The sequence below is a fragment of the Scyliorhinus canicula genome, chromosome 13 (assembly GCF_902713615.1).
Source record: "Scyliorhinus canicula chromosome 13, sScyCan1.1, whole genome shotgun sequence".
In the NCBI taxonomy this organism is placed as follows: Eukaryota; Metazoa; Chordata; class Chondrichthyes; order Carcharhiniformes; family Scyliorhinidae; genus Scyliorhinus; species Scyliorhinus canicula.
The window spans coordinates 78,699,208-78,721,820 of record NC_052158.1 but is presented as its reverse complement, the minus strand read 5'-3'; the positions used below and the strand labels follow the sequence as shown (position 1 = coordinate 78,721,820).

Here is a 22,613-nt window from a genome sequence, read left to right as displayed (position 1 = left end):
AAGGAAAGTTTGAAGAATAAGCAGATGGTACTCACATAGGAGACCTCTGGTTGCAACCTACCCGACTCACTCCATGTTCTCAAACCCCCCATGATATCCAATATACCTCTTCGAAGGCAGCTAAGAACACGACAATTTGCAGCTTTTATGCAGCTGGGCCCCTACTCCCTCCAGTTATGAGCCAGTTTATCCTGTAGGTGGAGAGATAGTTGTTCAGATGTTCTAGGTTTTGAGAACGCGTGCAGTAATGTCCCGGTTCATCCTGCAGTTCATTGGATGCAGAAGTAAAAGTGCATGTTTGCTGAAGATGAGTTTTGTTGGAAGGTTGTAGAACTCCACTAGGATTGTGCATAGCAAATACTGAAAAAGCTACCTAGTTATCTGACTGAGGGAGCAGAAAAAAACCATTTACAAGCGACAAGGGAAAACTTTGTACCATGCGCATTTGGAGCATCTACTTGGAATGGAGAGCAATTGGGTCGCCTGACTTTGTCAGCTTTCCGAAGGTCTGTCATTTTCTTTCTCATATTGGATCCATACAGGAGATTTTTGGATTCAGATAGAAAATTTCAGACTTGCGGTGTGCAATTATCCGAAGTGCATCTTGGTGATTGTTTAAACATAAATACATCCCTCATAGATTCTTGACCAACAAAGAGGTCCAAGGTCTTTCTGTGGGGTGTGGGGGGGGGGGGGGGGGGGGAGAAAAAGGTGGGAATGTGGAGTTGAGGCCACAATCCGATCAACCGTGATAGCGGAGCAGGCCTGAGGGGCCAAATGGCCTACCCCTGCTCCTAATTCACATGATCCTTGGCTCACAGGATTCAGCACATTACCAGGAAGGGTATCTGGAGTGAGATGCTGCATCCTTAAGAGTCATAGAGTAATAGAGCAGAAAAGATCCTTCGGCCCATTGTGTCTTTGTCAGCCAAAAACAACCACTTAATCCCATTTTCCAGCATTTAGCCGATAGCCTTGTATGCCTTGTTGTCACAAGTGCACATCTAAATACTTCTTAAATGTTATTGGGGTCTCTGCCTCCATCATCCTTTCAGGCAGCAAGTTCCAGACCCCACCACCCTCTTGATGAAAAAGGTTTTTCTCACGTTTCCTCTAAACCTCCTGCCCCTTACCTTAAATCTATGCCCCCTGGTCATTGATCCCTCCACCAAGGGGAAACACTTGTTCCTATCTACTATATCTATACCACTCATAATTTTATAAACCTCGATCATGTCCCCCCTCAGCCTCTTCTGGTCGAAGGAAAACAATCCACGTTTATCTAATCTCTCTTCGTAACTAAAATTCTCCAGCCCAGGCAATATACTGGCAAATCTCCTCTCCAACCTTTCCACTGCTATCACATCCTCCCATAATGTGGATATACATCAAACCCCTCATGCACACACAGCACAACTTTAAACACAGATCTGATTGACAAGTTTAAGAGCAGAAGAAATTCAACAGACATCAACAAGATTAACAAGAAATTCAACCAACAGTGATAGAAATTCAAGGTTAATTGACAATGGTAACAGTGGCAGACATAAACATGCATCTGATTCAGAACATTGACCCTAAAGTCATTCTCTTTATGTGATCATTGACTCTGTGCTTCCTATGAGCTGTATTGAACAGGTTCATTTTCCCCCTGACTGGGAAGAATGGACTTCCCAACCCACACCCGTCGCCCCAGAGTCGAATTCAGAATGGGGCAAGCATGAATCAGCTTTGTGACAATGGACCAATTGAAAGGTGGGGAAATCCCCAAAGGATACAGAGGAATTATCTGCTAATTCTGTACATTGGAGTACTCCGGCTATGGGTTGCTGACTGGGGGTACTTGTGGAAACATATTCCAGTCAGCAGTCACTTGGTTTTGGGTGGGAGATGGAAGCCTGGAAAAAAGATCACAAAGTACTGCTGGAAACAAACTTTGTGCAGAAGGAATATCTGCAGGAAATAAATTTAAAGATAATTGACTTTTTTCTTTTAAACTCTTCAGTTGTAGGTGCAGGTGCTAATTAACCTGGCCTATCAGCTGCAGCAGAAGCGGGATTGGCTGCTGGAGGCTGTGTCAGTGACGGTGACTGGACGGTGACCCAGGGAGGCAAGAAGGTCCACGACACCAGCCTTAATATCAGCCTCATGTGGTCATATACTGTATTGCAGCAAGGATTTATCCAGAGAGAAAATGGGGAAAATCAGGCGATCTTTGGGGATCATTTTTGGAGACCTTTTTGTGACCCCTTTTACATCATCCCAAGACCCACCCGCAGTTTGAGACCTCCACAGCACCAGGGACCCGGGTTCAATTCAGGCCTTGGTTGACTGTCTATGTGAAGTTTGCATGTTCTCCCAGTTTCTGCATGGGTTTCTTCCGGGTGCTCCGGTTTCCTCCCACAGTCCAAAGATGTGCATGCTGGGTGAGGTTATGAGGATAAGACAGGGGAGTGGGGCAAGGTAGGGTTTTCTTTCACAGAGTTGGTGGGCCAAATGACCTCCTTCTGCACTGCAGGGATTCCATGATTCTATGTTTTTTTATAGAGTCCCTTAATATTAGCTTGTGCCTAAATTGGCTCAGTTGCTTCATCAGGACACTAGGTGGCGCCCCAGGCCCAAGTCAGGTGGAACATGGTTTAACCCCGCACTGAATAATCTCAAACATTAGGATATGATCACGAGTAAGCCTATTTAAATAATTTGATCTCTGCTTAATTTAAAGAATATTAAAAACGCAATCCTTGCAAATCCAAATGACTGAATTTAATTTTGAATGAGCATATGTGTGTGCAGTTTTTATTGTGTTCATACTTTTGAAATGCTTGCACAATCTCATTAAATGTGGGAGGATGCTGTTTGAACGTCTGGGTTGAATTCAATTCAAGAGTTATTTTCCAATGATTCACTCACCTTCTCCCTGACAGCATATTCTCACAGGTATCTAAACTAACAGATGCAAATTAGAATGTGGGACACTACACTCTCAAAAAAGGACAGCATGTTCAAGGATAGCTGCAAAATATTTGCAATAAAACTAACGCAAGTGTTTTTCTTCCAATCTGCTGCTTCCTTCAGGCTCCCAAGTACAATTTATTGGTTAAAAGTCAGTTCCAGCAGAAAGGAAGATGAACGTAGACCCGAGAATCTTCTGTGTGGCGAGGTAGCCGGAGGCAGAAAACCAGTAGGACACCCAGAGATCTAGATGCTTGCAAGCATGACATGAAGGCCTCAAACATTGGTTTTCGCACCTTGTAGACACTGGCTAACAGCAGATGAAAATAGCAACATCACCTGTGGGCTTGTGGGTGCCACCATGACAATCAATGGCCACAGCGACTTGGCAACGGGCACCAATACTGAAAACGACAACTCACACGGATACCGGAAAAGCACTTCATATACAGCGCCCGTGGCACAACCTGCCTCTTGCGGATCGATCTCTTCAGCCATCAGCAAAAAATGCACCCTATCAAGTTGCCCCATCCCCAGCGGATTTGATTTGCTGCGTGTACCATCTCGCACAGATGGAGGGATGCTAGCAAGCTTCCAATGCCTCATGCCAGTGGTCATTCGAGATATATCAGCCTAGAAAATGCGCAATGGCAGGCTGTTCAACCACAGATAGCATCACCTCAGAACCCGACACTATCCAGTTTTGCTCATACCGCTCCGAGGGGCTTTTCACAGAGTAACTTCATTGAAGCCTACTTGTGACAATAAGTGATTATTATTATTATGTCTGCTACTAGAAGGCTGCCGGGATAATTTTTGCAATCATTTTCCTCCTCCGATTCAGCTGACAACACCTTGTACAGAACCTCAGGCGCGAGCTCACCTCACACCTCTGTGGGACAGTGTACTGACACTCCAGCATGCCACTTCTCACAGCCTGTTATCTTTCTTTTTGTAGATAAGGTTTTCAGAGGTTTAATAAAAACAGACTTTTGCTCCAATAAACTCATCATCAACCGGAGAAGATTGCTGCGGGAAATTATAGCAAAGTAAAATTGGGGACATATCATTTGTTGCAAATGGAAGGCTAATCTCTGTACTAAAGGTCAACATGATAGGTTTGTCACTGAACCCAGGGGGTGATTTTACAATTCTCTAACTCTGTGCGCCAATTACATATCACAAATGATCAAGATTGCACTTATTTACACTCAGTTGTCAGACGGTTGACTGTTATCAATTTTGTCTGTTGATAAAAGTCTTCGGAGATCTCTTGATCATTTTAAAATTACATTAATCATCTTGTAAAAGCACCTTTCAATCACTACCATAAGTCGACTGTAGTCCAAAGCTATAATGTTATGACTTACTTTGGCCAATGAGTATTTTGGCTGAACCCTGCTAAAGTTGGCCAATTAATCACTGTGGCCAGCACTTTGGGCATTTTTGGCTCCTGCCATCCTTTACATAGCCATACCATGTAAACAAAATTCTTCAGAGATCACATTTAATTTGCATCACAAACACAACATGATTCCTCAAGAGGTTATAAAGAGAGCTGTTTGAATTAGCTCATGCAATGGGGGTTAGAGCTATTAAATTGGTTTCCGGATGCACGTGCCAAGTTCTTTGTTATTAAAGCTATATTGATTATGACACTAATTTTCCCATTTTGCTGTCCCAAATGTCCTGGGGAAACAGAAGCAGACAGCAATTTAATGCATAGTTGAAAAGTGATTTGACAATAAATTGCATAAAGCAGTGATGGGCAACCTAGGCTAGTGAGTGGGCCACCGAGCGGCCTGCCTTCAACTTGGTGGGTCTCATGACTGAAATCAGGCATTTTCACTAACAAGGATCCTTGAATAAGATTGAATATGTTTAATACACGTCAGATATTTCATAACAAGTTATAGAAAATGCTTAAATCATTCATATATTAATAGAACTGTCATCAACTTCAAGTAGTAAAAACAAAAGAAATATTTACGCTTGATTGGCCGCAGAGGGAACATATGCTCTCACAGTCAATGCTGTGTGCAGTAAGCACCTACTTCACTTCACTTGCCCTTGCTTTGCGTGTGGATCACTTCAATTCTACCGATAGGAAAAATATCACGCAAATGGAAACTAGCGGAATGTGGCAACTCTGCATGTCGGCAACAGTCAACAAAATGTCTGGTGGGCCACACTCAGAACCTTGATGGGCCACACGTGGCCCACTACTTGACATAAAGGGATTATATTTAACATGTAGTTCCGCAGAAACATAGAAAACAGGAGCAGGAGGGGGCCATTTGGCTCTTCGAGCCTGCTCCACCATTCATTATGATCATTGAACTCAATAGCCTAATCCCACCTTCCCCCCGCCTCCCCCACATTTTAGTTCGGGTCACAAATCTACACCAAATTCCAAACTCAGGTACAAAAATTTGGTAATAATAAATGATATATAATCTGAAGGCTGCATTTTTTAAATAGTGAAAATTAGATGTAGCTGATGATGTGTTGGGCAGGCTGGGTCGATGTGGACTGCACTTGATGCAGTGTAGCGAAAGACAGACCTCCAACACTTGATAACATGCAACACGATTTTATTTAACATCTTAACTATTATATATGTTCAACTGTGGGTTGACACTATGCTGACTTGACTGGAGACCTAGTACGAGCCTGACCAGACTTACTAGCTACCGTATGGTGTTTGCACTGGCTAGCTCACGAACTCTGACTGTCTCAGTGGCTGGGTCCAGAGAGAGCGGGAAACCTAGTGCCCTCTGGCTTTATAGTGGTAGTGTCCTGTCTGGTGATTGGCTGCTCTGTTGTGTGTACATACTGGTCATCCTGTGTGTCAATCACTGCCTGTCTGCACTCCATTATATACATAGATGTATATTATGACAGTTGGCTCCGTCCATAAGCTTTCACACTTATAGGCAGGCACAAAGGGGTCAATTGAGAATATAGGAAAATATATAATAATAAGCATTCACCTTATCAAACTTACTTTCTCAACAGACGATTGGAAACTTGTCCCATCCCCAACTTGATTCAAGAGCAGCAAACAACAGCACACTAAAACCTCATCTAAAATCCAGCAGGGCCCTGCATCTTAGAACTGGGAATAACCTCTGTAGATGTTCTTCACATTCAACACATACTTTGCACCATATAGGGGAATCTATCTGCAATATTGCCAATTTTCCTTTCTGATATAAATCCTCAGGCAGCAGTTAATTTCACTTTGCAAACTATTTCTGTTTGCTTCAGACGCCTGGCAGGTCGGGCAACATCTGTTGAGAGGGAAACAGAGTTTCAGGTCGGAACTGACATCAACCTGGAACCTTAAGCCTGCTTCTTTCTCCACAGATGCTGCTGGACCTGCTGAGTGTTTCAAGCATTTCCTGTTCTTATTTCCTATTTCTAGCACCTACAGCATTTTGCCTTCCCTTTGTTTCAGTCGATTTCTCATGTTCAAGGCTTCAAAGCAGAGGTTGAATAGTCGGCTCCAACACAATGTGAACAGAAGAACATAGGAACAGGAGGAGACCGTTTAACATTTTGAACTTGTTCTGCTATTCAATGGCATCCTGGCTGATCTCTGAACAAACTCTATAGACTCACTTTGCCTCATATCCTTAATTCCTATGGTTAATAAATACGATTTTGAGGGAACTTGGCAGGGTAGATGCCGAGAGGTTATTTCCCCCTGGCTGAAGAGTCTACCACAAGGGGGTAGGGACATAGTCGCTGGATTAAGGATCGATCATTTAATACCAAGACGAGGAGAAATTTCTTTAATCAAAGAATTGTGAATCTTTGGAATTCCCTACCCTTGAGAGCTGTGGATCCTCACTCAGTGAGTATATTCAAAGCTGAGATAGATAGAATTTTAAACATTAAGCAAATCAAGGCATATGGTTATTGGGCAGGAGAGTGCCCGAGGTTCAATGTCAGCCAGGACCTATTTGAATGACGGAATAGGTTTGAGGGGGAACTAGAGTCTATTCCTGTTTGTTTCCTTGCATTCAGAACAGAAATCTATCAATCTTAGATTTAAAATTATTAATTGACTTCACATCTATTTACAGAAGAAAGTTCAAAGCTGTTTCGCATTTGAAAGTGTTTCCTAATTTCACTCCCGCCCTGAGTACTATATCCCTCAACGTGCAAAAATAGTTACTCTGCATCACTTCATGTTACCATCTTGAAAAATTTAATCAAGTCACTCCTAAATCATCTAAATGCTAAGGAATAGAATCAAAGCTGGTGTATCTTGACGTTTGATTTAGGATCAGCAGCCAAGGAATCTCCCCCCCACCAAGGTCAGTATAGTCTTCTAAATGTGTGGTATATGTCCAGAGCTAAACATTGTCCTCCAGCTGTGGCCCAAACAGAGCTTTGTATACCTGCAGCATGACTTCTAACCAGTGTATTCTAACGCTCAAGATACCAAGGCCAGCATTTCAGAAGCCTTTTTTGTACGCTTCATGTCATTGGTATTCACTAGAAAAATAGTGAGGGCCAAATGGAACATTGGAAAATTCTTCACTACATTCTCTTGGACCTACAAAGTGGAGCACAGGATGCTTTCTAAATGTTGAAAAGTTAGAAGTAGTGAAGGTCCAAAGAGACTTAGGGTCCACCTACATTAGATCAACAGCATTCACTATGTAGCCCACATGCCACTTGCATGACACTGATGGGCATTTGTGTTTCCTTCATCCAGTTCTCCTCCTCCTCTCCTGGTCCCTTGCCTATTTCCTCCTACTCACCGCCTCTGTCCCGATCACCACCTCCCACCATTGCGCCTCCTCTCAGGGAGAGGGAAGCAGCGAGCGGGAGTCAACGAGGAGGAGGTTATGCAAGCAACATCTTTGTTGCCTGCTCACCGCTTTTCATATTTTCTCTTACCATAGAGGTAATTTCATCCTTAATCACTAATGAGACAGTTCTGCTGGCAAACAATGCTATCCATCCTCTAATTATTGACTCTCCATGCAACAACATATTACACTCCCTTCCTTCCTCCCTCTGCATAGCCTCCTACTCTAAGGGCCATGGTCAGCATTCTGGCTATCCTTCGGACCATCTTTACCTTCATGGGTGGCTGAATTTTACCAGCCCTGTGACTGACAACAGGCTTGGAGTCAGCAGCACTGCTGATGTGGCAGAGAACGGCATCAGGAGGTGAGCTTGATGTTTTCCATCACTATGGCATATTACCAGTAGTGGGTACCTCATCACCCATTGGGCAGTCAATTGAGCCACTTCAGTGCCAAATTCGAGGCCATTTCCCAACCCTCCAGGATTTTGCCCATGTGTGTAGAGAGACTACCGTGGGTCCTTCCCAAGTCGCAATGGCTGTCCCCGTAGCCACAGTGCCGTCGATAGAACAAGGCGTCCTCAAATTTCAAAACTGTCCAGGTACTGATGCACAATCAATGGACATGAAACGTAGATGAAGTCCGAACGAAAGGCTTTAATTAGCAAGAAGTGGACCCGGCAGCAGACATACAGAAGAATGGCTAGCTGCAGGGGAACACGGGTTCTTATACCCCACCTCGTAGGCGGTATTCTACCTTCCTCTTAGCCAATCGGCTGAGAGACACACGATACCTGGGCCAATGGGCAGCGAGTCCTCTGCACCAATGGCAGCTCACACTCCCAGGTACCGTAATACCCCTAGTCATACTACCACAGGTGCTCCTTCTCCCTTATGTGCCAATTTGTTTGCAACTAAAACCACTAACCAATAAAACTTAATATTGTAACTTATCTGGTCTGCCGCACTCACTGTGCTGACTATGTGTCACATTCCTTTGCTCGCCTGGTGTCCTTTATTCTCCCCAATAGGCTCTAATGCTGCATGGTCCCCCAGACTGTTTAAATCTGCTGCTCTAGCTACTGCCTTGAGCCTATGAAAATCACAAGTGTTAAAAGCAGAAAGAACACCTCCGCTGAACAGAACTCTCACCACATTCCCCAGTCGATTCGCGGTTCACTCGGTTAACATTGTGTTCTGTGGTTATGCTCTGTGCCCATGTCTTAGATGGTTAAAGGCTGTCGTTCTAATCAGTTCATGTATTCTAAACCAATCACACAGAATTTTAAAAATAGCTCATAGACCATTACCGAATAGGTGAGGCTTTGTAAAATAGTACACTGCATTGAAATAAAAGATTGGGGTCAGACCTGCAGTAGTGGGATAAAGTCTTCCTGTTCTAGGTAGTTACAGCCTGGTTTGGCAAGAAGATAAACAAACTTAGATGCATCATCATGGCAGCTCTGCAGCACTCTGTGAAAGATACAACCATTGCAATTATTACTCTGGGACAGTAAAAGAACCCATACCAGTGTAAAAATAAACCAACAACTCTGCCCTATATTAAACATAAGATTAATGTGACACGGTGGCACAGTGGTTTGCATTGTTGCCTCAGTGCCTGGGACCCGGGTTCAATTCTTTTTTTAAATAAATTTAGAGTACCAATTATATATATTTTCCTCCAATTAAGGGGCAATTTAGCATGGTCAATCCACCTAGCCTGCACATCTTAGGGTTGTGGAGGTGAAACCCACGCAGACATGGAGAGAATGTGCAAACTCCACACGGACAGTGACTCAGAGCAGGGATTGGAACCCGGGTCCTCAGCGCTGCAGTCCCAGTGCTATCCACTGCGCCACATGCTGCCCTACCCGGGTTCAATTCTGGCCTCGGGTGACTGCGTGGCATTTGCATATTCTCCTGTGGGCCTGTGTGGATTTTCTCCAGGTGCTCCGGTTTCCTCCCGCAATCTAAGATGTTAGGTGGATTGGCCATGCTAACTTGCCCCTTAGTGTCCAACGGGTTGGGTGGGGTTACTGGGATAGGGTGGGGGCGTGGGCCTAGGTAGGATGCTCTTTCCAAGTGTCGGTGCAGACGTGATGGACCGAATGGCCTCCTCCTGCATTGTATGGATTCTATGATTCTATGAATGTCGTCATACTAGACAGCAGATTAGTCGGTTTATATCTAATCGTTCCCAGAAGTAATCTGCACGGTTCTGGGAATGTGCAGGTGTGGGGTATAATCAGATAGCTCTTTTAAAGATCGGACACCGACATGATGTTCTGATTGTTCTATTTCTGCACTGCATCATTCAATGATGCCATCACCATTTTAAACAATGATATTAAAGGACTGGATTCTCCAGTTCCCCAGTCGCATGTTTGTCGGCGGCGCGCCATTCGTCGACGGCGGGATTCTCTCTTCCCGCTGCTTGTCAATGGAATTTCCCATTGCAGCCACCTCATGCGGGCAGGGGTACGTTGCCAGCGGGAAAACAGAATCCCAATGGCAGGATAATTCCAACACAAATCAGAATCCCAATGGCAGGAGAATTCTGACCCAAATCAGAATCCCAAAGACAGGAGAATTCCGACCCAAATCAGAATCCCAAAGGCAGGAGAATTCCGACCCAAATCAGAATCCCAAAGACAGGAGAATTCCGACCCAAATCAGAATCCCAAAGGCAGGAGAATTCCGACCCAAATCAGAATCCCAAAGGCAGGAGAATTCCGACCCAAATCAGAATCCCAAAGACAGGAGAATTCCGACCCAATGTCTCCACTGTTCCTTTGACAGAAATAGCCCCAATTATTTATTTTTCTTTTGTGATTTCTCACATGACAGAGAATTTCCCTACTGTCGGAGGTTTTGACAAATTATGTAAAAGCAAATTATTAGTCATCATCAAATCTTGGCTTTTAATTAACCAAAAACAAACTTAATGTCAGTTGAGATGAAAAATCAAACCTCATCTGACTGCTTGGGTGGTTGTAAAAGATGGCATCACAGAATTTTGAAGAAGGGCAGGGGAATTATTCCCCGTGTCCTGGCCAATATTTATCACTCAATCAACATCATAAAAGAAAGATTTATCTGGTCATTATCATATTGCTAATGGTGGGAGCTTGCTGTGTGAATATTGGTTGCTGCATTTCCTACATTACAACAGTGAGTAGACTTCAAAAACAAGGGGTAGGATTCTCCGGTCTTCGATGGTGAAATTGCTTTTGGTGATCGACCGGAGAATCCCCGTTGGTGCCGAAATCGGGTGCGGCGCCGCTTTTGCGATGCTTCGCCCCCTCAAAAACAGCATACAGTGTACGCCACATGCCGTTGGGACGGCCTCAGGATGTCACCTGAGGCCCTTCCCCGATGCTCCGCCCCGATGGGCTGAGCTCCCGACGATGTGGGGCCCGTGTAGTTTTTTCGCGGGGACCCGGCGTGGCGGCTGCGCGCTGAATCCGGTGCCGACACAGTCCGGGGGGGGGGGGGGGGGGGGGGGGGGGGAGCCGATCCGTGGGAAGTGGGGGCTTTGGGCACTGTTGGCAGGTGAGGGCACTGTTGGGAGGTGGTCCAAGGGTGGCGACCGTGGCCAAAGCGGGGCAGTTTTTGGCAGACCTGGTCCGTGCGCGGCTGGCGCCATGTTGCACGGCGTGTCCGCTGCAGGCCACCGCCCTGCACATGCACCGCCATGGACCCGGCAATTCTCCGGCCGTACCAGCAGCTAGAGCCGGGGGCTCTACGCTGCGTGCCTACTAGCCCCCCACCAGACGGAGGATCGATGCAACTTTTGCGCCGTTTTTACAGGTGTAAAATGCCTCTGTTCCCACACAGTCGCCCAAAGAGAGTATCCAGCCCAAAGTACTTCATTGAGACATAATAATTAAAAGCCTTTCTTTTACTTTTATACAGTTGACCCCGAGTGAGTGTATCAGTTAAATTGGTAACATTCATATGCAAGGTAAAGCTGCCTACATTATTCCCCATGCCTTAAAGTCAATTCAAAAATCTCTTCTGCACCAGTGTAAATTCTTCCATTTCTCATTTCAGCCTTGCAGTTTGTTTGAATAAGATTAACATGTATTATGGCCACTTATTACTACAAAAGGGATTTAAAATGCAGTTCAGCTCAGCTGGAGCTCTTGCATCCAACAGATAGAAAAGTTATAGATCCAAAACAAATTCAACAAGTTTCCAGAAGTAAAAGGGAAGATTTATATCCGCAAGTGAAATTTGTCTTTACACCTCAGTCTATTAAAGTAATTTGACTCCCACTAAGTAGGGTGGTTTAGAATTTGCAACATTTTCATTACCCAGTTGTATATGCCTTAGAGTTAAACTATTCAAATTGCTATGAGAGCTATCTGACCTGTGTGAAGGACATGGCACGGGCAATACAAGTGCAGTATCACTTCACTGCTCGGTGACTATAGGCTGTAACCAATTTTCCAGAACCCTTTATAGTTGCATTGAGCCAGTGGGAAACATTATGACAAAGCCAAGACTATGAAAAGTCCATTTGGCCCATTGCATTTTACCTGCCTTCTACCCTACACTCTCACAGAATACTGATTTTTACATTTAGAGCCTGCCTTTGCCTCTACTAACAGATCTGGAAGCTTGTTCAAAACATACATAACTTTGAGTAAAAAATAATTGCTTCTTAATGTTAGCTTGAAAACCTTTTCACATTAATTCAAATTTGTGCATCCCTTGACTCATCATAGAATCCCCACAGTGTAAAAGGAGGCCATTCGGCCCATCGAGTCTGCACTGACTCCTCGAAAAGAGTACCCTACCGAGGCCCACGCCACCACCCCATCACTGCCACCTAATCTTTTGGACACTAAGGGGGAATTTAGCATGGCCGATCCACCTAACCTGCACATCTTTGGATGGTGAGAGGAAATCAGAGCACCCGGAGGAAACCCACTCAGACACAGTGAGAAAGCGCAAACTCCACACAGACAGTCACCCGAGGCTGGAATTGAACCCAAGTCCTTTGTGCTGTGAGGCAGCAGTGCTAACCACTGTGCCAACGTAATAATTTTGATAAGCCGTAACTTTAAGGTGAAACTTGGAAACAGAAAGTAGAACTATATACTGAGGGAATAAGCCTTGGGAAATCCTTTGAAGAAGCCATGTTTAATATAGTATCAACTGGGACTGGAGAGAAAAGACAAATTCAAGGAAAACACAAAAACAAATCACCCTGTAAAGAAAATCTCCAGACTAACTCAGCACTGACTGGAGATTGAATTGACCAGAGACCTCCAGACTCAGAGGACACGGTACAATCAATTCTTTATTCCAGGATGGGGTTCCAATCCAGCCCAAACTGATAACATGAAAGTCTTTCTCAGATAGCTGAAAGAATCAGGAAAAGCCACATTAAGGACAAAAGGGAACTAAAAAGAAATGAATGTGAACAGTAAAAGTCTTTGGTATATCCTCTGTTCCCTTCACTTCATCTCTGGTGTCTTTGCCTTCAACTATCTAAACTTTGGGGTGGCATGGTGGTGCAGTGGTTAGCACTGCTGCCTCACGGTGCCGAGGACCCGTGTTCGATCCTGGCCCCGGGTCACTGTCTGTGTGGAGTTTGCACATTCACCCAGTGTCTGCGTGGGTCTCACTCCCACAAACCAAAGATTTGGGTAGGTGAATTGGCCATGCTATATTGCCCCTTAATTGGAAAAAAATGAACTGGTGCTCTAAATTTATTAAAAAGCTATCTAAACTTTAGTTTCTGGAATTCACTCTCTAAATCTCTCTACCGTGCCATTTTCCTTTTTACCTTTAAGACCCATCTCACCAACAAAAACCTGCACTTATATAGCACCCTTAACATGCGCCAAGCGCTTCACAAAAATGTCAGCAAACAAAATTTGAGATCGATCCTGATAAGGAGATATAAAGACTGGTGACCAAAAGATTGTCAAAGAGGGAGGTTTTAAGAAGCGCATTAAAGGAGGAGGCAGAATTAGAGAGTCTCAGAGGGTAAGAGAGGGTATTCCAGAGCTTAGCTGGCTGAAAGCATGCGACCAATGGTGGAGTGAATAAAATCAGGGAGATGCAAGAGGAGCAGCACAAGTTTATAGTCACCACTCCGGAAACCTCCATCTTTGGTTTGGTATCTATTTTGGTCTGATTACACTTCTGTGAAGCACTTTGCGATGTTTCTCTCTATTAATAATGTTATGTAAATACAAATTGTTATTAGCCAACATAACGGCGTTGAATTGATCTTTTCAACGTTAACACACGTCCAGTTTCAGGACGAGAGCCTGCTTGAAAGCTTTGTGGAAAGGACTAGTTTGATGCCCACTATGAGATAAATTTAGTTCAGGATTGCTTATCTTTTCAAAACAAAATTAAGGCAAATTTATACCTCAGTGCAATAGCGTGATACCAGGTAATACCAGTGCAATACCAGGTAAAAATAGTGACTTATATTTTATAGTACAAAATAAAAAAAGGAAAAATATTATTTGATTTGATTAGCCATGGTTCAGGGTTATTAATCTTGCCTCAGGGTAAGAGTTCATGACCTCCAACCCCATTATATTTCAGTGCAGATGAGTGAGCGCTGCATCGGCAGAAATGTCTTATTTTGTTACACAAGGGTCCCACCTGCTCTCTCTCAGGAGGATTTAAATCATCGGCAGGCATTTTTCAAAGAGCAGGGGTGTTTGGCCAATATCTTGGCCTTTGTTTATCCCTCAACCAAAATCACGAAAGCATTTAACTTGGTCACTTATCGCATTGCTGTTTGTGGGATCTTGCTGTGCACAAATTGGAAGTCACATTTCTGCATGACAACACTTCCAAAAAAAGGGCTTAATAGGCACTTTGGGATGTGCTGAGCTTGTGAAAGGCGCTAGGCTTTCCATTGTGTATGTAAGTGAGGCATATGCATCTTTGTGCGATTGCTGCTGCTGATTGCAATAGTTAAATGCAGGCCGGGGCTAATACTCACTTTCTCCACATCGCTACACAAGAGTGCACAGACGCAAATCCTGTTCGTTCTCCTCCAGCAGAAATGAACATGGGGGCCTTCCAGTATAAAGGACAGCCACATGCCTGGGAAAACAAAACCAAGCTTCAAATATCACTTTCCTGACACAGGGGCCTGCGGGGAACAATTAATCTTTGAATAAAACAGTCACAGCTATACTTAAAATAAATTGGGGTTTTGACTGGAGCCCAGCTGATATTAGGTGTGGTAGGATAATGCTTTATTTCCCCATCTGCCTAACATGTTAAAATGTATCTTTCATTCCTCTAATTCGGATTCAAATACAGCAAAAACTGTGGATTCCAAACGATGACAAGGTATTTGAAAAAAGTGTTCATTCACCAAGTTAACGCAAGAGATTCTGAATTATATAAAAGTCTGATGTTGAATCAATGGCATTGATGAAGTTGACTATTCTGAAACTAATGGGTAGTGGCAGTGTAACAAAGGCATGGCAGAGGTCTCAGCGTGGAGCTTCAAAATTTTTTTTTTACTTTATTTGTTGTTTATGATGATGTCTGGGAGAGAAAGAAGACAGTTCATAGTCAAAAATATAGGATTACAGTTAAAAGGGATTTGTGAAACATTTTGGCTTGTGTTGATACCCCATTAGGCTGCATCACTGGGCCACCACACCAATGCCAAAGGTTTAAAATGTTGGTTACTACTTGTTAAATGACAGATTCTTAAGGTTCAGAGGATTCAGTATTGCTCCCTCCCTTGTTCTGACATAGAGTCTCGGCCCAAATCTACCTTTACTCTTTTCAGATAATGGCAGACTCACTCGTTCACACACACAATAGTTGTAATGTTATGGGTGGTAATTCAGATCCACCTGCAATTGACTCAGATCTCTGCCCTGCTTACAATTGAAGTTGTTTTGCCTTTGATGGAAATTAATGAGGCAGGAATGAGGTGCCCCGCACTGCAACTTACTTCCTTCATTATACATAATGACTGGAATATAATGGGGTTAGCTCAGTTGGTAGCACTTTCCAGCTGATCCAGAAAGCTGTGGTTCAATTCACTTCCTGGAATGAGTGCAAAAGCGAGGCATTTCTTTCATTGATCAGAGAGATAAACCATTGGGCACAACATCTGTGAAATCGCATACGCGACATTTGACCTTGGATGGATGTTCCAGCAATTTACGGCACAAATATAGTGCAATGTCAACTATGAACCTAAATCCACTTGCCAATCCTGCAACAACTTGCTACTGCAGCAACGCAAGATTTTATGAATTGAAAGTTCTCTTAATTCATTGATCTGCCCTATTAGAGGGGAGAAATTGTGGCAGGGTCAATCAGTATTGTAACCCAGCATCAAGCCTTTGAACACTACTCCCTGAAGGTGGAATGGAGTAAAGGAATTTACTTCTCATGTTGTATTTAGGGTGGGCGGGGGGATAAAACAATTGGGCTGCAAGTTGAAATTACAACTCATAACTAGTACTGAAGTTTGGTTGGCAATATTTTGCTTTGGAAGACAGTGATAGTGTGGACGGCAGGATTCCTAATGATGCTCATGATCAGTAACCTAGCAATTATACGCATCACTGCCAGAATTCTAGGTGAAATGGATACAAGGGAGAAAGTAAATTTTTACAAAACATAGAACCAAAGAATCACTACTGTGGAGAAGGAGGCCATTTGGCCCATCAGGTCTGCACCGATCATCTGAAAGAGTACCTTAACCAGGCTCCCACCTGATCTCTGCAAACCCCATAACCATACTTAACCCGCATATCCCTGGACACCAAGGGGCAATTTATCAAGGCCAATCGACCTAACCTGCGCATCTTTGTACAGTGGGAGGAAACTGGAGCAGAAATGGGGAGAGTTTGGAAACTCCACACAGTCGCCCAATGCCGGAATTGAACCCGGGTCCCTGGTGCTGTTAGGCATCAGTGCTAACCACTGTGCCTCCATGCTGCACACTTGAGCATTATTTATGGTTAAAATATGCTTTCTTCTACCTTTGTGATTTTGCCCATTTCATATATATCGGCCTTTTCATCCTCAAATTCAGCAAAGGCTGCTTGAATCTTGGCAACAGTTTCTTCGTGGTTGTTGGTAGCACTTGGAAGTCCTTTTGGGAAGTAGAAGCGTGGAATGTTTATGGATACAGGAGTGCTGGCAACAACTTTGTTTGAAGGTGGGGGACTGGGAGCATTGTTTGTCACAGGGGGGGGTGGAGTGCCAGGTTTCTTTTCTTTATTGCTTTGGACCTGTAAAAGACAACAGAACATGAAACATAAATTCTAGTTCTTTCATTATAGAACATAGAACATAGAACAGTACAGCACAGAACAGGCCCTTCGGCCCTCGGTGTTGTGCCGAGCAATGATCACCCTTCTCAAACCCACGTATCCACCCTATACCCGTAACCCAACCTTACTTTTTTAGGACACTACGGGCAATTTAGCATGGCCAATCCACCTAACCTGCACATCTTTGGACTGTGGGAGGAAACCGGAGCACCCGGAGGAAACCCACGCACACACGGGGAGGACGTGCAGACTCCGCACAGACAGTGACCCAGCCGGGAATCGAACCTGGGACCCTGGAGCTGTGAAGCATTTATGCTAACCACCATGCTACCGTGCTGCCCCTGGCGAGATTGTCATTGTTTTACACTGTACATATATTGATTTGTGTGCTTCCTTAGAAATTTAATGCAGAAATGCATCAACAAGTGTGGTACCAAGTCATTTGGTTCAGGAAGTCTTCCACACTGATTGCATCGTAGGGCACAGCACTGTTGAATCGGCAGAGATAGTGATATATGATTTAAGATCAAGTCAACATCTTCACATTTCATGCTCAAAGTATTTTATAAGTCGCGTGTCTTTGAAAGAGTGGGCACTTGCAGAACTGACTTTTTGGTAACTTCATTGGTTCAATTAAAAATAGGTATAGAGTCGGATGGTTGAGAAGGGGAAGAAGGGCAGCACGGTGGCGCAGTGGGTTAGCACTGCGGCCTCACAGCACCGAGGTCCCAGGTTCGATCCGGCTCTGGGTCACTGTCCCTGTGGAGTTTGCACGTTCTCCCAGTGTTTGCGTGGGTTTCGCCCCCACAACCCAAAAGATGTGCAGGGTAGGTGGATTGGCCATGTTAAATTGCTCCTTAATTGTAAAAAAAATGAATTGGGTACTCTAAATTTATTTTTTAAAAAGAGAAGAAGAGAAGCGTGGCTGGGGTAAGTTGCCGACTCTGGAAACATATCTTCATTAAGGAGGCCTCTGCCTGCCACGCAGAGTAGAATCGAGCCTGCCACCTCCAAAGGCAGGCCCGGCAGCAGCAGAGATGGGTGCACAAGATCATATCATAGAATCATATAATTTACAGTGCAGGAAGCCATTTGGCCAATAGAGTCTGCACCAGCCCTTGGACCTGACTTGCACCCCACTTAAGCCCACACCTCCACCATATCACCACCTAACCATTTTACTGGACACTAAGGGGCAATTTAACATGGCCAATCCACCTAACCTGCACATCTTTGGACTGTGGGAGGAAACCGGAGCACCCGGAGGAAACCCATGCAGGCATGGGGAGAATGTACAGACTCAACACAGAAAGTGACCCAAACCAGGAATCGAACCTGGGACCCTGGAGCTGTGAAGCAACAGTGCTAACCAATGTGCTACTGTGCCACCCCCATGAAGATGACCCACTTCCATTTACTAGGACATCTGTCCAGGTGTAATCAAGACTGTCAGGCCCCCAAGCTTTTATACCTCCCACCCTCTCCACTGTGCAACCCTCCATGCCCCCCACTTTTTCCATGACTCTTGCATACTGTTTTTATTATCTTCATATTGTTTCCCTTCCTCAATGTATCCTCCATACCTACTTTCTCAGTCTCCAGTATGTAGTTATGCATTCATAACGAGGCCACCTGGAAACTGTATAATTAGAAACAGACATTGGCTTCATTATGCTTGGTTGAACTCCAGGAATGACCACTCTACTTCGCTCAGCAGGCATGTTGACACAGCTGCAGAGGAGAATATAAGCTCTGGTTGATTTGATACCTCTATTACCTTGTTATAAGTTAACTTTCTTTGATGTGGTTTTTCCATGCCTGTGTGTTTAATTACACAAGACTAAGAAGTTAGAACTGGAAAATAGCTATTTTAAATCAAAACTATGCCTAGCTGGGTTTGTTTGGCAGCTTTATGATGAGATAAGAGCGGCAATTTCAAAAGAAATGTGGAGTGGCTTTTGTTTTTGGTGACTCAGGATCAGGGTTCCCCTCATAGTTCACAATGCTGCTGAGGCGCCATGAACCATGTCTTCTAACAGGTTGGTCACGACTTCATCGAAATTGCATAGGAATGTAGAGAGGGTTGACTTCCATCTCTGTAATTGATACAATGGATCTAGCAAGGGCTGAAATGTTGCATGGGGCTGGCTGTCTGGACTTACCTTACCCCAAACTGCCAGAAACGGGAATGGTGACAGATCCTGTAATCTGGTGCCACCTGCCATTTTTTAAGGGTTTAAAGCTTTGATAAAGAGTCATCGGACTCGAAACGTTAGCTCTTTTCTCCCCCTACAGATGCTGCCAGACCTGCTGAGATTTTCCAGCATTTTCTCTTTGGTTTCAGATTCCAGCATCCACAGCAATTTGCTTTTATTTTTTTTAAAAGTTTAATTTAAAAAAAATTTAGAGTACCCAATTCATTTTTTCCAATTAAGGGGCAATTTAACGTGGCCAATTCACCTAGCCTGCACACCTTTTGGGTTGTGGGGGCGAAAGGGTCAATTACTAGGGGGCATACATTTAAGGTGTGAGGGGCAAGGTTTAGAGGAGATGTACGAGGCAAGTATTTTTACACAGAGGGTAGTGGGTGCCTGGAACTCGCTGCCGGAGGGGGTGGTGGAAGCAGGGATGATAGTGACATTTAAGGGGCATCTTGACAAATACATGAATAGGATGGGAATAGAGGGATACGGACCCAGGAAGTGTAGAAGATTTTAGTTTAGATGGGCAGCATGGTCGACACGGGCTTGGCGGGCCGAAGGGCCTGTTCCTGTGCTGTACTTTGTTCTTTGAATGTGCAAACTCCACAAGGACAGTGACTCAGAGCCGGGATCAAACCTGGGACCTCGGCGCCCTGAGTCAGCAATGCTAACCACGGCGCCACCATCCTGCCCGAATTTGCTTTTATTTTTAAAGGCCTCCCTACTTAGCCCAATTCCATGAAAATCCAGGATAGGCATCAGGAACTCTCAGGTTCAAATCTTGGCCTGTGTCTACTTAACTGAACCGATTAGGAATCACAGTTGAATCCCTTTAATCCTTGCTTGGGAGAGGTGGAGAAGAGATTCTGGGCTCTTACTCCAAATTGTTAATTAGTTATTCCTATTGAGAAGTGGACATCAAGTGAGGTCAACATTGAGCTCCGCTGTGATGATCAAAAAAGCCTCTTGGTGCTCCCTAAACTGACACTAATTTAGACACCTGAGCTTGTCGGTATCTGTGAAACATCTGGGCCAACAAAAAATTGGATTTTAGATAGAGCTGCTAAGTGGATGCGATGAGAAACATGTTAAAATATGTACAGATCTGTTCTTGTGAGACAGGAATCTCTCTGTAACTACCCAATTTTCTACGAATGTTCAATTTCCATAATAGGGGAAGGGGAAATCTTTTGTCTGTTTGTATAATTGTGTTATTTCTCTGTAGCAGATGTCAAACCTGGCAGGAAATATTTTGCGCATTCCGCTCTTGCCCACACGTAGGATTCCCCCTTGTCCTAGCCTTCCACTCCACCAGCTCCCAACAAACCATCCTCCACCATCTCGGCCACCTCCAGCATGGTGCCTCCATGAAGTTCATCTTTCCCTCCTCTCCCCTCAACATTCCGAACTGACTGTTCCCTCTGTGACAAGCTATTCCACTCCTCCGTTACCCCCTCCATCTTTCCATGCAAGTACATGCGATGCAGCACCTGCCCTACAGCTAACCAACCTCTCTTTCCAATGATCCAGGGCCCCAAGCACTCTTTCAACATGAACAATTTTCTTGACTTCCTTTCAATTTAGCATACTGAGTAGGCTGCTCATGATGGGCTTTCTCTATACTGGGGAGACCAATGAAGTTGGGAGACACCTTGGGGAACACCTTAATTCAATCCACAGGTGCGATCCCAAGCTTCTAATCATTTTACCTGTCATTCTAATCATCTGCCACACTCGCACTCTGACATCTCAGACCTTGGCCTCCTACACTTTTCCGACGAGGCTCAGTGCAAGTTTGAGGGACCAACAGCTCATCTTAAAATTACACACTTTACAGCCTTCAACACTCAATACCGAGTTCAGCAGTTTCAGACAATAACCTCTGCCCGATATTTTTTGTACAGCAGCAGCAGGCAATGATTCTATTCCCACTTATATCTCCTCAAGGCCTATGTTTTCTGACATGAGTTGCCAAGGTTGATGAGCTGCAACAACTTAATACTGAAAATTATTTTCAGGTCTTCTAATTTATTTAATGAAATCTAATTTAGTCTTTTCAACCATTCATATGATTTTAGTATACTGTATTATATTCTGGTGTATTGCACATTGAAACTGCGCTGGTACACTGCCGCTTCATTGTACATGTGCCAAATATCCAGGTTGGTACTTGGTCTGTAGTTTAAAAAAATATTATTTCATGGGATGTGTGCCTCGCTGTCGAGGCCAGCACGCTGCCACTCCCTAACTGCTCTTGAGAAGGTGGTGACAAGTCACCTTCTTGAACCACTGCAGTTCATGTGGGTGTAGGTGCACCTAGTGTTTTCAGGATTTTGATCCAATGATATTTCCAGGAATGGAATAATGAGGGGGGGAAAAAAAAGAGTCCCATGTTGAGCACATTTAACAGGATGTTATTGGGGCCTCCAGCGCTTGAGAATGATCCTGTTATCAATCAGGGCTCTGTTCTTTTTGGCCTTGGTGAGTAACACCCAACCAAGGCAGTACTTACCTTGCTTCCTGTGCAGGAAGAGTTCAAGCGCCATATTTAAATGCCGCCCCGATCTCGACATTCCCCCCCCCCCCCCATCTCAACATTTCCCACCCCCCCCCCCCCCCCCCCCAGATCTCCACCAGACTTCCGGGATCCCCAAACACCCCTACCGACCTGTCAGGGCGTCCTCGATCCCCCCCTCACCCCAAATCATAAGGGCAAGGCATTCCCGGGCCTGATCCCTGACACGGGCAACCTGGCACTACTGGCCTGGCACTGTGGCAGTTCCAGGGTGGCAGTGTCAGAGTGGTTGGGTGGAAGTGTTAAGGTGCCAGGCTGACAGTGCCAAGGTGCCTGGATGGCAGGCGTGTCAGGGTACCACCCTGCCAGAGCCTGACCAAATGGGTGACTCCGCAGGTACCCTTACGCCTTGTCCATGTTTTTGTGGACCAGTGCTAAATGGTGTTATAGTGAGATCTTCCAGGCATGGGCGTTCGTTCCCGGGACTCGGGAGCATAGGGCCCTGACATATTTACGTGAGCATAATTGCTCACTTAAATATGGAAATCTGGATCTTGTCCAACGAGGGCCTTGCATGAGATTTAATGGCCTCATCCAAAGAGGGCCTCTCGTGAGATTTAACGGCCTCATCACGTTATCGAGTCTGGTGCGACAAGGCCATTCGATTACGCCCTAGAGTTCCAAGTCGGGATGGTGAGTGACTTGGAGTTGTACCTGCAGATGGCAGTGTTCCCATGAGTCCGCTGCCCTAGTCCTTCTACGCGGTCAAGACCACAGGCGCGATTCTCCCCAAATATCTTGACGTTCATTTGTGGTGGGTTTTT

At 44.7% G+C, this 22,613-nt stretch overlaps 1 protein-coding gene across 6 annotated transcripts in view; it reads right to left on the bottom strand.

The window, feature by feature from the left end:
• Positions 1-22,613, bottom strand: part of ppp2r3a (protein phosphatase 2, regulatory subunit B'', alpha) — a 468,043-nt gene that overhangs the window by 50,337 nt on the left and 395,093 nt on the right. For all 6 annotated transcript variants that reach the window (XM_038815671.1, XM_038815670.1, XM_038815673.1 and 3 more), the window contains 3 exons: positions 16,780-17,031; positions 14,763-14,866; positions 9,151-9,253 (listed from right to left, as the gene is read on the bottom strand). In XM_038815671.1, coding sequence (XP_038671599.1) covers positions 9,151-9,253; positions 14,763-14,866; positions 16,780-17,031 — 459 coding nt within the window. The remainder of the gene's footprint in view (positions 1-9,150; positions 9,254-14,762; positions 14,867-16,779; positions 17,032-22,613) is intronic.